Source organism: Giraffa tippelskirchi, chromosome 6, assembly GCF_054371585.1.
Source record: "Giraffa tippelskirchi isolate mGirTip1 chromosome 6, T2T-mGirTip1v1.2.pri, whole genome shotgun sequence".
In the NCBI taxonomy this organism is placed as follows: domain Eukaryota; kingdom Metazoa; phylum Chordata; class Mammalia; order Artiodactyla; family Giraffidae; genus Giraffa; species Giraffa tippelskirchi.
The window spans coordinates 66707608-66722783 of record NC_137280.1 but is presented as its reverse complement, the minus strand read 5'-3'; the positions used below and the strand labels follow the sequence as shown (position 1 = coordinate 66722783).

The 15176-nt window shown below is 44.8% G+C and overlaps 1 protein-coding gene across 14 annotated transcripts in view; it reads left to right on the top strand.

Moving 5' to 3' along the window:
• Positions 1-15176, top strand: part of ASAP1 (ArfGAP with SH3 domain, ankyrin repeat and PH domain 1) — a 335887-nt gene that overhangs the window by 19724 nt on the left and 300987 nt on the right. For 10 of the 14 annotated variants that reach the window (XR_014057637.1, XR_014057635.1, XM_081504067.1 and 7 more), the window contains exon 2: positions 12475-12560. Coding sequence is in view for 9 of the 14 variants with exons in the window: in XM_081504067.1 (XP_081360193.1) it covers positions 12502-12560 (59 nt within the window). In the remaining 5 variants the exon portion in view is untranslated. Of the gene's footprint in view, positions 1-8552; positions 8959-12474; positions 12561-15176 lie in introns of those variants that run through there. The other 4 variants (XR_014057638.1, XR_014057639.1, XM_081504069.1 and 1 more) reach the window with 2 other exon arrangements.

Here is a 15176-nt window from a genome sequence, read left to right as displayed (position 1 = left end):
GCCATTTCCTTCTCTAGGGGATCTTCCCCGACCCAGGGATCGAACCCACGTCTTCTGCATTGGCAGGCAGATTCTTTACCACTGAGCCACCAGAGAAGCTGACTTATGTTTGAGACAGAGGCAAAGCAGGAGGCTTGCAGGACCCCATGACACTTTTAGCCGATGTTGACCGACTGGCAGCTGTACTCTGGTGGGAAATTAAAGTGTGCTTGCAAGTCTTGGTGTGAGGGTGTTTGTTTAGGTGGTCATTCATTCTATTCAATGAACGTTGACTGAGCCAGACACTGTGCTAGCCACAGGGTCTCCTGGTGTCCCCAGAGTTTTCTCTGGAAGAATAGCGGTAGCGGTGGGACTCTTTGCTTGCAGCTCTGTTGTGCCTTGGAGAAGTAAATGGCAACCCACTCCAGTATTCTTGCCTAGAGAATCCCGTGGATAGAGGAGCCTGGTGGGCTGCTGTCCATAGGGTCGCACAGAGTCAGACATGACTGAAGCAACTTGGCATACATGCATGCATTGGAGAAGGAAATGGCAACCCACTCCAGTATTCTTGCCTGGAGAATCCCAGGGACAGAGGAGCCTGGTGGGCTGCCGTCTATGGGGTCACACAAAGTTGGACACGGCTGAAGTGACTTAGCAGCAGCAGCAGCAGCTGTTGTGCCTACCTGGGTGATTTTCCCAGGGCCTTCCAGTCTGGTGGGCATCCTGGATTTGGTGACTCCACTGGTGGGGACCTCACGGGTGCAGGGAGTGGACTCAAGCCTGCTGTGAGTCAGTTGCATCCAGATGTAGCATCCTGCTATGTAACTTGCCATACCTTGGAGAGAAATAGCTATGAAATAGAGAAGACTTACATCCTCAGGAGAAGGAAAGAGTCTTGACTCTGGAGAAACTTCATTTTGAAATGAAGTCTTATAGACATTGGCTGATCCTTCTAGGTACAGGCAGTAAACTTCCTAAGATGAATTTCCGGAAAGAAGTTTGAGGATTGGGGTTTTCTTGGTCATGAGGCTTCCTCAGGGTAGGGCTGGGAGGTAGTTTCTTCTTGGGCTTCCTATTTGACTGGAGGTGGTGGAGTGGCAGGGAAAGCTGGTGTCGGTCACATGAATATTTCCCTGTAGTTTAAGGGAGCCCCCAGTTTCTCATTTTGACAGCTCATACAGAAGTCTTTCTGATGTTTCTCCTGTTAGTTTTACTTTCATTCTGATCACGTGTTCAGTCAACAGGTGTTCACTGAGCACCTATGAAACATATTGTGTTATCCTGTCATGACGGCATTATTGAGTCTTAGACAAAAATCACCTCTACCTTCAAGAATGAGATGAAACCAATCAGCCAGGCCTCTTTTTGCAGTCACCCCTGCTCATCCTTTTCTCTGCCAGACTGTCCTTTTTCTCTTGCAATGTCATCTTCTTCCAGGAAGCCTTCCTTGATTGAATCTGCCCCTCTGTCACCATTCAGCAAATACTGCCATATGCCTGCTACATGTCAGCCCCTGGACAATGGCTTTAGGGGTCAAGATCAGAGATTTAGAGGAGAGTCTTGGTTCCTGTCCCAGAGGAACTTCTTGTACTGAATGTGATTGTGGGAGCAATGTTAGCCTTTGTACGAGGAACAAAGTATTTCTCTCATTTCTTCTTCATGACGGCTCTTAGAAATAGGTCCTCTTCCGCCTGTAATGCGAGAGACCTGGATTCGACCCTTGGCTTGGGAAGAACCAGCAGATGGACCATGCTTATGTCCCTGGTTGTAAGTTAGCTGAGGGAAAGTGTCAACCCATCGAAAAGTATTGTGTTAGGCTTCCCTGGTGGTTCAGTGGTAAAGAATCTGTTTGCCAATACAGGAGACACGGGTTCAATTCCTGATCTGAGAAAATCCCACATGCCACGGAATGTCTCAGCCCGTGAACCACAACTACTGAGCCTGTGCTCTAGAGCGCTCAGTGAAGCTAGAGAAAAGCCTGTGCAGCAGTGAAGACACAGCACAGCCAAAAGTAAAATAAGTGAATAATTTTAGAAAAGTATTATATTATTGGGGGCTTCCCTTGTGGCTCAGCTGGTAAAGAATCTGCCTGCAATGCGGAAGACTTGGGTTTGATCCCTGAGTTGGGAAGATCCCCTGGAGAAGGGAAAGGCTACCCACTCCAGTATTCTGGCCTGGAGAATTCCGTGGACTGTATAGTCCAGGGGGTCATAAAGAGTCGGAGACGACTGAGCAACTTTAACTTCACTTCACTTCATTGTATTATTGGGACTTCCCTGGGGTCTAGTGGTTAAGACTACATGCTGCCAATGCAGCGGGTGTGGGTTTGATCCCTGGTCAGGGAACTAAAATGCCACATGCTGTGTGGCACTGCCGAAAGATTTTTTAAAAAGTATTGTGTTATTATGCTGTGTTTATTATTCATTTGGCTTCCCAGTGGTGAAGAATTCGCCTGCCAATGCAGGAGGCGCAGGTTTGATCCCTGGGTCAGGAAGATGCCCTGGAAAAGGAAATGACATCCCACTCCAGTATTCTTGCCTGGGAAATCTCATGGACAGAGGAGCCTGGCGGGCTCCAGTCCATGAGGTCACCAAGAGTCAGACACGACTGGGTGACTGAGAACACACGCATATTATTCATTTATTAAATATATCGTTCATTTACTTTTCAACTGTGTATCCAGTCCTAGAAATTGGAACCCTTGTGCACTGTTGGTGGATTTGTAAGATGGTGGAGTCTCTGTGGAAAACAGTTTGGCAGTTCTTAAAATTAAAACTAGAGTTATTGTATGATCCAGCAGATCCACCTCTGGGTATATATATATCCAAAAGAATTGAGGTCTCAAAGAGTACTTGAACATCCATGTTCATAGCAGCCTTATTCACCCTTATTCAGCCATCAGTAGATGAATGGATAAACAAAATGTCATATGTACATATGATGGAATATTTTCCAACCTTAAAAAGGAAGGAAATTCTGATACATGCTGTAACATGGATGAATCTTGAGGATGTCATGCTAAGTGAAATAAACCAGCCTCAAAAAGACAAATACTCTATGGTTCCACTCTTGTGAGGTATCTAAAGTAGTCAGATTCATAGAAACAGAAAGTAGAATGGTGCTTGCCCAGGGCTGGAGGGAGAAGGTAGGCGGAGTTGTTGATAAATGGTGTAGTTCATTTTTATAGAATGAGATAGTTCTGGAGATCTGCTGTTATATCAGTGTGAATATACTTAACACTACTGAACTGTATACTTGAAGATGGCTGAAGTGGTAAATTCTATGTCATGTTTTTTTTAACCACGTAAAATAATAATAATAAAAAAAAGTATCTAGTCTTTTTTCCCTTTCTTGTATGCTCAGTCGTGTCAAACTCTTTGCAACCCTAAGGACTGTAGCCCACTAGGCTTCTCTGCCCATGGGATTTCCCAGGCAAGAATACTGGAGTGGGTTGCCATTTCCACCTCCAGGGTATCTTCCTGACCCAGGGATCGAACCCATGTCTCCTACATGATGCTAGCTGTTATTATTATTTTTTCAATTATTATTTAACCTGTCAAAGCTGTTGTCTCCTCTCGAAGATGGGGCTCATAATCGCAGCTGTGCTTCTCAATTGTGGGAAACTGGGTGAAGCGTCAGCACAATCGAAGGTGGCAGAGTGCCTGGTGCCCACACAAGCCCTTCATGGTGCCCTGTGGGCACTTGGCAGTGGGGGCTTCCTGCAGGGGGGATGAACACCTTTCCATGCAACACCCTTCCATCCCAATTCCCTTTTCCTTGGGCAGGACGGAGGCCATGCCTTGGTTGTGGCCCCCCGACTGTCCCTGGGGCAGTGGCCAGTGGCCAGCAACAGGATGACACCAGCTGCAGGAACCACGTCTATGGCACTGGCCTTGCTGAGAAGCCGCCAAGTTGGGATCCTGGGCTACTGATGTCCTTTCTAACTGTGGGTTGTCACTGGAGGGGAGTTTATCCATCATACTTCTGCTCTGTGCTAGTGTATCTCACATCTTTGTGTGACGGCCACATCTGAGAGTGTTAGTTCTCTGGCACTTGTTCAGTCACTCAGTCACGTCTGACTCTTTGCGTCCCCGTGGACTGCAGCATGCCGGGCTTCTGTGTCCTTCAGCATCTCCCGAAGTTTGCTCAAACTCATGTCCATTGAGTTGGAATTGCCAAGAAACCATCTCATCCTCTGTCGTCCCCTTCTCTTCCTGCCTTCAGTCTTTCCCAGCATCCAGGTTTTTCTACTGAGAGCATGCTCTCCGGCAGGAGGTCCCAGCGGTGCTTGCCATAGGATGCACTTGGACGTTCATGGACTTGTGAGCACCCCAGCAGTGTGTAGGGCACCATCAGTGTCTGCTGCCACCTACATTTTCCAGAAGAAGACACAGACTCGCTGAAGTGAAGCTCATGGCCTGGGGTTGCACAGCAGTTAGCGGGGAGAACCAGTGCTGCAATGGAAGCTTTCCTGCTCCAAAGACTGTCCTCTTTCCAGCGCTTGGGAAATTCCCCCAGCACCGGGCTGCCTGCCGCTCCTTCTCCTACGCAGCGAGCCCAGGGGGCAGCCACACAGATGGCTCTGTGCCCAGCGTGCTCACTGATGGTAAACACGCAATTGTTTGCAGGGACCTGGATCATGCTGTTAAAACAGTTGGTAGCACAACAGACCCTAGGCACCCGCAGACTTCACACGCCACTCTTGCAGTTCTTCCTAGGGACCCCAGGAAATGTGTAAATTTTGAGGTGGCACAGACTGAGTTGGACCTGCTTCTGTGTTGTGTGAGGAGCAGGCAATGTGGTGAGTGACGCCCCCTGCACACAGTTCTGAAGATTACCCTGTGGTTCTCCTCTCAGCTCCCTAAGCTTGTTTCCCTGGCATTCACGTATGTTAAGATTCACACAATTCTCAGGATGCAACTTTTTAATATGCTGAAAAGTTATTATTCACCTGCAGTGCATAGGTTCCTATGGCACCCAGCACTTTTTCTCATTGCCCAGGAGGTAGTTTGGTTAAGGTCTGATTCTCTTAACCATGGACTCTAAGCAGAGACTGGGTCTATTTTGGGGTGCGTGTGTGTGTGTGTGTGTGCGTGCGTGTGCGCGCGCATGTGCGCGCGCTCAGTTGCTCAGTCATGTCCAGCTTTTTTGCAACCCCATGGATTGTATAGCCCACTAGGCTCCTCTGTCCATGGACTTTTCCAGGCAAGGATACTGGAGTGGGTTGCCATTTCCTCCTTCAGGAGATCTTCCCAACTTAGGGATCGAACCCTCATCTCTTTTGTCTCCTGCATTGGTAGGTGGGTTCTTTACCACTGTGCCACCTTTGCTAACCATTATTATATCCTTGACACTTAGCTTAACAAATATTTTTTCAATAATTGAATGGAGGCATTTTCCAACAGGTGACTCTCATTTACAGGAAGCTCTTGCCACTGGGACATGGCATGCAGTAGGCCCTTACTCATTGGTTGTGAGGCAGGTCCTACGTTTTGTTCACACTCAGATTAGGCCACTTGTGAGAGTTTATTCTGTCATCTGTATCCCTGTCCTCCTGTACCCACTTGACTGCAGTCTCAAACTACCCAACTTGGCCTCCTGACTGTGGCCTAGTGTGCAGTCCACCCAGAAAACGTGATCTAAGACGTGACCATAGTCATCATGAATTTATAATCCAGCCAGACAGCATATTGAGTAGATTCCCCTGTGCTATACAGTAGGTTCTTATTATTATATTTTATATATAGTCACGTGTATATGTCAATCCCAGTCTCCCAGTTTATCCCTCCCTACCCTGGTAACCATATGTTTGTTTTCTACATCTGTGATTCTATTTCTGTTTTGTAGATAAGTTCATTTGTACCCTTTTTTTTTTTTAGATTCCACCATAAGTGATATCATATGATATTTGTCTTTCTCTGTCTGACTTACTTCTCTCAGCATGACAATCCATTCCATCCATGTTGCTGCAAACAGCATTATTTCTTTCTTTTTTATGGCTGAGTAATATTCCATCACATATATGTACCACATCTTCCTTAGCCATTCCTCTGTTGATGGACATTTAGATTGCTTCCATGTCCTGGCTATTGTAAATAGTGCTGCTTTGAACATTGGGGTGGATGTATCTTTTTGAACTATGGTTTTCGCCAGATATATGCCCAGGAGTGGGAGTGCTGGTTCATACGGTAGCTCTATTTTCAGTTTTTTAAGGAACCTCCACAATGTTCTCCATAGTGACTGTACCAATTTACATTCCCACCAACAGTGTAGGAGGGTTCCCTTTTCTGGAGAAAGCTGCCTGAAGGAGAAGGCATTTTGAGTGGGGATAGACAAGCTAGGCTTCCAGTAGATAAGAGGAAGATCGGTAGAAATATGTACTCAGGCTATTTCCTTTCTGTCCCTGGTTTTCTAACTGTGATTTCTACAAAACAGGAAAGAATCTCATCAGTAAATAGGAAAAGTGTTTGCTGGATGTTATGGGAACAAAGAAATCTGTCCAAACTGTAGTCAGCTGCAGATGACTCAAGTTCGCAACATCCTCCGTAAAAGGATACGAATCTCCACTTGGTGAGGTCACTTCTGTTGAATAAAACTCAACACCTATTTGGCGATTGGCAGTAAAGAAGGGCTGAGGTGCCCAATGATTTATGTCCCTGTTTCTGCCTGGCATGCAGTAATCGCTGTCTGGAATGACATACTGTAGGTCACAGAATAGAATTTCAATGGAAAAAGCAGAAACGTGGGTGGATAAAAATTAAGATGCTTGATGGTAATGAATTGTGGTTCACTCTGGCAGGTACTAGCTCTAAACCTTCCTTCACTAGTGGCGGGGAAATGAGAGGTTATGGAGAAGGGCAAGGGCGTTGGTAACGCACGTTCATTCCCTCCTCTGATGTGTATTTACCGAGCATCCAGTTACGGACGCTGCGTGTTCCCTGCCTGCATCCTTGAGCCCACCCTGGAAGGTCCTGCAGACGGTGCCTGTTCATGGAACGGCTTCCTGCGTCTCTCTCCAAGGCCGTTCCCTGGGAAGCATGGAGTTTGTGCATAAATATCCCGGCTTCCTTAACCCCGGGGGGCAATTTTGAGGTGTGTTCCCATCTCTCAGGGGGTCCCCAGTGGGCTTGGGCTCCAGGTGCTAAAGTAGTAAGCGCCTGACCTCATGAAAAGTTCCCTAACCTGTGAGTTTCACATTCTTGGAGGATGGTTGTGTGAATTAAACAAGACAATACTATTACTACCACCACTACTAGTTACTGTTTGGCTTGGTGCTTGAACTTCATTATCCAACTAATTCTGAGTGAGTACATGAGATAGATACTTCAATTATCCCAGTTTTAAAGATGAAGAAACTGAAAAAAAAAAAAAAAAGATGAAGAAACTGAAGTATGAAAGAATAAATAACAGAGCCACAATCTGAGTTCTAATCCAAATGCATTTGTTCTAAGGGGCCAACTTTGAGTTATAAACCAAACTGTTAGAGTATAAGGTCTAGCAAGGAAATTGCTGTTATTATTATTACTAGCAAGTGCCCAGCGTATATAGTTGGTGCTCCATTTATTTGTGGAGTTAAAAAAAAACAAAACCAATGAATGTCAATAAATAAAGAAAAGAAAAAAAAGTGAGCACCAGTCTTTGAATGGAGTCAGAATTCTGGATAAAAAAATATTTGTGATTAGATGAAAAATAAAAGGAAGGTGGGGGTTCTCTAGCAGGTGAGTGATTAGGACTCAGCGCTTTCACTGCCACGGCCCAAGTTCAGTCCTTGGTTATAGAACTAAGATCTTACAAGCTGTTCATTGTGGCCAAAAAAAAAAAAAAATGAATGAATGTTAGTTCCTTGAGATTATGAATTTTTTTATTTTTGGCATTGTCTTCCCTGCCAGAGAATGGTAGGTCCAAAACAAATATTCCTTGAATGAATGAATATGGATATATTTTTTTTAAGTTACTGGTAGTTCCCTAGTTATTTGACTTACAAAAACCAGTCCCAGAGAGGAAACAGCCTTAAAAATCCTATGAATATTTCTCTCTAGGTGTTGGGATACTGAAATATTTTATTTTAATGCCTTATTATTTTTCATGATGGACCTGGATTACTTTATAACTGGAAAGAAATATTCTCTGTTTGAAAAAACAATCAGTTTCAAAGCATAAATGGTTTCAGAGCAGTGTGAGTGTGACACTGACCTATACGTAGATGCTAACCTAATTCAAGTGAGCTCAGAGTTGAGGAAGCAGGATGTGAACTGACTTTGGTGTCAAAGCAGTTTCACACACCATCTCTCTGGGGGTTCATGCCAGTCTAGTGACGTAGGTTAGGCCAGGATGCATGTGAGTGCTAAGGCACTTCAGTCGTGTCTGACTCTTTGCGACCTTATGGACTGTAGCCCACCAGGGTCCTCTGTCCAGGGCATTCTGCAGGCAAGAATATTGGAGTAGGTTGCTATGCCCTCCTCCAGGGGATCTCCCTGACCCAGGTATCAAACCCACATCTCTTGTGTCTCCTTCTGCATTGCAAGTGAATTCCTTACCACTGAGCCAAGCTAGGATAGTGACCTCACAAACAAGGGACCTGACAACCAAAGAAGCTCACTGACCAGGACAAGGCTCTGTTTTGGGGCCTAGCTGGCTTGGGACTCAGGGCATTTGACTTTAATTCCAGTGACCTTTGACTCTGTCCCTGAAGCCCTTTGTGAAAACCCATTCAAGAAAGTGGGACAAGTACAGAGATGGATTGGTGGACCAGGGACTCATGTGACAGGGGTCTCTGAGCATCTCTGAATTCTTTTAAGGAGAAAAAGTCTGGTTTAGACTTTGTGAGTCAGACAACAGCCTGGATTGGAATCCCAGTTCTGCCGCACACTGTCCTGGACACACAGTTGCATATCTCTGAGCCTCTATGTTTCCATCTATAAATCTGGCCTGATGTCTGCCCAGCAGGATTGCTGTCAGGGTCAAATTGGCACCAAGTAGGTGTGTTTTCTGCAAGAGGTAGCTTTGCTGATTGTTATCACACCTGTGCTGTCTGTGTGCAAGGCTTTCATTTTTTTCCAGTCATGTTGATACTCATTGGTGTCCATGAATTAGTGTTCCCGTGTGTATCAGTCAGATTTCGCTGAGTAACAAAAACCTCAGAATTGCAGTGACTTGCTTGACAGCCGATGTTCATTTTCGCACTCGTGGGTCTGTGAATCAGTTGTGATTTGGCTGATCTAGGTTGGGCTTGGCTAGCTCAGGCTGGACTTCAGATCAGATTCCCTGCAGGGTCAAGACTGAAAGGCAGCAGTGGAAAGGGGCTAGTGAAGCCACTTCCCCTCATATCACAGAGGGCAAGGGATAGACTTGGGAGCCGTACATTGTCCCTTCCATCCGAATTCTGTTGTAAATGAGTCGTCAGTGGTCCAGTCTGGAGTCCAGTGGGAAAGAACGAAAAGAACCACCACCCACCACGGTGGGAAGGACTGCAGAGTCACATGCTGAAGGGCAGGGATGTATAATTGAAATTCAGATTCAGAGTGAAGAATAGGAGATGTGATCCAGCCTAGACACTGCCTTAATTGTTCGCTTGAGTGGAGCAAGGAAAGCAAAGGAAAGGCAAGATGAGAGGTGGGCTGGGAGAGAAACTGATTATTTATGCCAGTACAGGGTCTTGTTTTTCATGTACATACAGCATGTTAAGTCGTGGTCAGGAGGTGAATGTTATGGGAAGATCATGGTCTGTGATTCTGAGGGGCAGTATATGTTTATGCTATGCCTGTACCTCACTGCCTTGATTATTCTAGCTTTGTAGTAGGTTTTATTTAATTCTTTATTTTTGGCTGTGCTTGGTCTTTGTTGCTGCACATGGACTTTTTGTAGTTTCAGAGAGCAGGGTCCACTCTCTGTTTTGGTGCTTGGGCTTCTTGCTCCTTGCGGTGGATTCTCTTGTTGCAGAATACGCACTCTTGAGTGTGAGCTCAGTAGTTGTGGATCATGGGCTTAGTTGCCTCACAGCATGTGTAATCTTCCTGGACCAGGGATCGAACCCATGTCCCCTGCGTTGGCAGGGGGATTCTTAACCACTGGACCACCAGGGGAGTCCTGTAGGACACTTTGAAATTGGTAAATATGAGTCCTCCAGATGGTTTTGGCTTTCCTGAGATCATTGCTTTTCCATGTCAATTTTAGGATAAGACTATCAATTCCCCATCTAATTTGAATGTTTGACTCAAAGTTCAGGAAGTCAATCACCATTAGCATTTAAAGTTGAAGAAAGTAATTTGATCATTTATCTAGCAAATATTTATTAATACTGTGCTGGACACCACTGTGTGGTGTGGCTCGATACAACCAGAAAATCCAAACATTATCTTTGTGTACTCACATGACTTATTATCAAAGCAGATGTTAATCAGTTCTCATATGAATAATGCAGAGTTAAAAACTGAGATAAATTCTGTGATCTAATCTAGAGGAGTAGGAATAGTTTCCCTGAGGAAGTAAGATTTAAAGAAGTACAGGAGTTAACTAGGCAGAGTCAATGAGGAAGCCTTACAGGCAGAGGGAACAGCAGGGGCAAAGGACCTGAGGTAGGAGGACTGTGGCAAGTTGTAGGATTTGAAGGAAGATTGGGTGGTTGCAGCAGTGAGCCAGCTGCCTGGGTGGACAAGGTGAGGTCAGAGAGGAGGTGGGTAGACATCTGACTATGTTAAATTATATAATATACATATATATATTTTTTTTAGGGAGCACTTTTTGCTTTTATTTATTTAAAAAAAGTTTTGGCTGTACCACATGTCATGTGGGATCTTAGTTCCCCAACCAGGGATAGAACCCATGCTCCCTGCATTGGAAGTGCAGATTCTTAACCACTGGACCACCAGGGGAGTTCCTGTTGATTGATTTTTATCTGGAAGCACTGAGAAGCCATTGAAGAATGTTAAGCTGTAGATTAAGAGAAGACACGATCAGATTTGTGTTTTAAATTATTCTGAATATTGTGCTAAGTTGCTTCAGTCGTGTCCAGCTCTTTCCGAGCCTATGGACTGTAGCCCACCAGGCTCCTCTGTCCGTGGGATTTTCCAGGCAAGAATACTGGAGTGGGTTGCAATGCCCTCCTCCATGGGATCTGCCCGACCCAGGGATCAAATCTGTGTCTCCGGAGTCTCCTGCATTGGCAAGCATGTCCTAGTCTCCTGCATTGGCAAGCAGGTTCTTTACCACTAGCGCCACCTGGTATTAGCCAGTTGTATTTGGATCTGGGACTTTTTTTTTAATTGTTAAAAAACATTTTAAACATTTATGAGACTATTGGGTGATATCAAGGAATTATCATCTTTTTAGGTGTGGTAGAGGTATTGCTGTTACATTTTTGTAAAATACCTTATATAGCAACACATGCTGTAATGTTAATGACTGAAATAAGAGCAGAGGGGTTAGGGTGTGGATGGAGTAGGATTGATCATGTCCACGGTGATTGGGGCTGGGCAGTGGGGATCTCTATTGTTGTGTCTGTATAAAATTCTGCATGATAAAACATAAAAACAAAAGGAAAAGATTGTCCTGGCTTTAGTGTGGGGGATCAGATTTCAGAGGGAGACATGGTGATGAGGGGAGACCAGTTCAGAGGTAGTTGTAGGTGTAGTTGCCCAGATTGAGAATGGTGGAGTCTGGTGCAGGGCTGTGCTGGTGGAGATGGAGAGAGAGAGGGACAGGCTGAGAAACACCTGGGAAGAGACACGTGATTTAGGGCTGGGTTTGATAAACGAGTAATGGAGATGGTGCTTCAAGTGTGTCCCTGGATTTCTGGCCCCAGATGAAGTTACCACTCTGAACTAGGGATCACTGGAGAAGAATCAAGCAGGTCCTTTGACTTCTCTTGTTTTCACATCTCTCACCACTGTTTCCCCTCCATTCCAAAAATATTGAAGCTGTTCCCTTATGTAACGCTTTTAATCCCAGACTTCCTGTGCTCTGTGCACTCAGCAATTAATTAAGCTTTGGTATGCATGAATTAATTAAAATCCTGTCTCCGGTTCAGAGGGGCTGTCCTGAAATATAGAGATTCATGTATATATCTACCTTCTTCTTGGGGTTGATTGCCTTGGCTGGGGGAACTTTTCTACTTCCCCGTGGGCACACAGCTGCGGCTGTCTGTCTGTCTGCTGTACCTGTCAGCACAATTTAATTTCATGTTTAGGAGCCCAGGTCTGGAGATGTTAATGACTTGTAAATTGCTCTCCAACGTAGAGCTAGAAATAGAATGCAAGAAGGATTCCAGAGCACTTGCGCACATTTACTGATGGAGATGTCAGCCCCAAAGTGGATTGCTGAAACAGTGGTTTCCCAGCTGTCTTCCTTCCCATTCCTGGATGGCCACTGTGGAGTGGGACTATTCCTAACAAGGGTGCTGGCCTCCAGATGAAATCACGTGTTGGCCTGAGACAATGTCTTCTGTCTAAGCCTTGCTGGATGACTCTTGTCACCTTTTTTCTTGCCCCCCCCATCCAGGTAATTTTCTGATGTGACGGCTGAGACATGAGATCTTCAGCCTCCAGGCTCTCCAGTTTTTCATCAAGAGATTCGCTATGGAATCGGTGAGTGGTCCAGAGAGCCCAGCCTGGGAAATGTGGAGGGATGCTTTTGGGAGGTTGAAATGCAGAATTTGATCAGACTCAAGCCCTGGAACCTGCAAGAGACACCACAAGCATGGATGTTAGTGGCGACCAGATCTTTGGCATTTGTAGAACTGCAGGCTTTTTGATGTGTCTCCTCTCACATTACGTGTCTCCTGTGTGAAGTGGGAAAGGTGGTGTGGCACCTGAATGAAGTCAGGAATGATGACAGGACAGCACTGTCAACAGTAATAAGTGCTGGTGTAGCCGAGTGGCTCCTTAAAGATACTATTTCATTCAGCCCACCCAATAATCCTACCAGGAAGGGTTTACCACATTCATTTCACAGATAGACAACTTGCCCGACTGGATTTTTCTTTTTTAACTGGAGTATAATTGCTTTACAATGTTGTGTTAGTCTCTGTTGTACAACGAAGTGAATGATTTATCTGTATATCTCCTCCCTCTTGGCACTCCCTCTGACCCTTCTAGGTCATCACAGAGCACTGAGCTGAGCTCTCTGTGCTACACAACAGGTCCCCACTAGCTGTCTGTTTTACACATGGTAATTGGTATATGCCAGTGCTACTCTCAGTTTGTCCCACCCTCCTCTCCCTGCCTCCGACCCCCCACTCCCTCCCTTCCATGTCCATGTGTCCTTTCTCTACCTCTGCATCTCTATTCCTGCCCTGGAAATAAGTCCATTTTTCTGAATTCCACATATATGTGTTAATATATGATATTTGTTTTCCTCTTTCTGATTGACTTCACTCTGTATGACAGACTGTAGGTCCATTGACATCTCAGCAGATGACTCAGTTTTGTTCCTTTTTATGGCCGAGTAATATTCCATTGTGTATATATACCATATCCTGCCTGGTTGGATTTGAAACCAATTTTCCTGATTCCAAGTCTCTTGTCTTTTTCCTCCTGCAGTGTTGCCTCTTGTAGAGGTATGATTTGTCCCATTTTGCAGCTGAGAATACTGGGGCCTGGGATAGAGGCACATGATAGAATCTAAGGCATCTGACCTCAGTGGGTGGAGGTTTGTGTTGGGGGATGATAAAAAAAATTGGGCTAGACAGTCTGTGAAGAGCCATGAAGAATAAGCAGAGAAAACTGAAAGAGTCCAAGAACCTTTAAGTTGCCAGGGTGAATCAACACGGGGTCTACCTGCTATGATTGGCATATCCCAGAAATCAGCTTAGTGGAGGAAACACTGGGTGCTGGACGGGTGGTTGAATCCTTGCTCTGCCCTCATCTTGCTGTGTGACCTCAGGCAAGTCACTAACTTTCTCTGCCCTGTTTTCTTATCTATGAAATCTGGGTAATAATATTTGTTTCAGGTTTTTATGAGATTAGAAAAAAAGGTCTACAAGAAAGTGTCTCATGTAACATAAGGACGTAGAACATTATAATTATTCCAGTTTTTAAGATGAAAGTCATATTTAAGGATAATTAGACAAGAGTGTTCTGAGTGTGTAGCAGAAGTTAGAGGCTGGAGGCAGGGAGGCCAACCTAAGAGGCTTTCATGTGACCCAGACATGAAGTGATGGGGACTGTGGTTACCATCTTCTAGGATAAATGAGACTTTGCCTGCTGATTTTCATAGTTTGACTATTACAGAATTATGTTTTATTCTGTTTTGTATTATAAATCAAGAATCCAATACGAAAGTGACATTAGTTTTGTAGATGTCTGTTTAGGTGATATTGTTACCAAACCAAACCTGAGTCTGCTCGCCCAACACACAGCAAAGTCAATGTGCTGACACCAGGTTGTGGCGAAGGAAAGTACAGCTTTTATTACAGGGCAATGAGCAAGGAGAGTGGGCTTGAGATCTGAACTTATGAGGGAGAGGGTCACAGGGTGTGTGATCAGCTCGTGCATGGTTCTCTGATTGGCTGCTGGTGAGGTAACAGGGTGGTGTTTTGGGAATCTCATCTATCAACCATTTGCTTCCAGCCCCAGTCTGGGGTCCACATGTTAGTGGTCAGCACGCAGTTAATGTCTTCCACCTGGTGGAGGTTTCAGTATCTGCAAAACAACTCAAAGATATAACTCAGGATGTTACCTGTAGCCTGTTGTCTTGCTTCACTGCTTTCTTTGTGCATATTCTCATTTTTCTGATTAAATTGCTCTTTGAATCTTGGGGAAGGCCTTGGAGGCTAAAGCTTTTATAGGAACAAGTGGTAGAGAACATGGTAGGGTGTGTGTGTGTCCCTGGAAACATCCTGCAGAGTCTTCTTCAGTTTCAGTATTAATTATAATTGTAATAAGAGTACATCATTTAAGATTAGGTTTTGTTATGAATGATGTAAAATCTAAAAGAACATTGGCTTTAATAGAAAATAGAAGTATATTTATCTCTTACCTAAAAGTTCAGTTACAGGGCTGCTATAGCAACCTGTGAAAGACCCGGACTTTTCTTCTCTTGTTTTTCTGCCATGTGGGCCTCCATTCCCCCCAAGGTCACCTCATGGCCCATTCTGACTGCTTCTGTGCCAGCTATAACATCTACCAACAGGAAGAAGGGAAGAAGAAAGGCAGGCCCGTTTTGTTTTTTTTTTTTAATCACAAATAATGCTTTTTAATTAT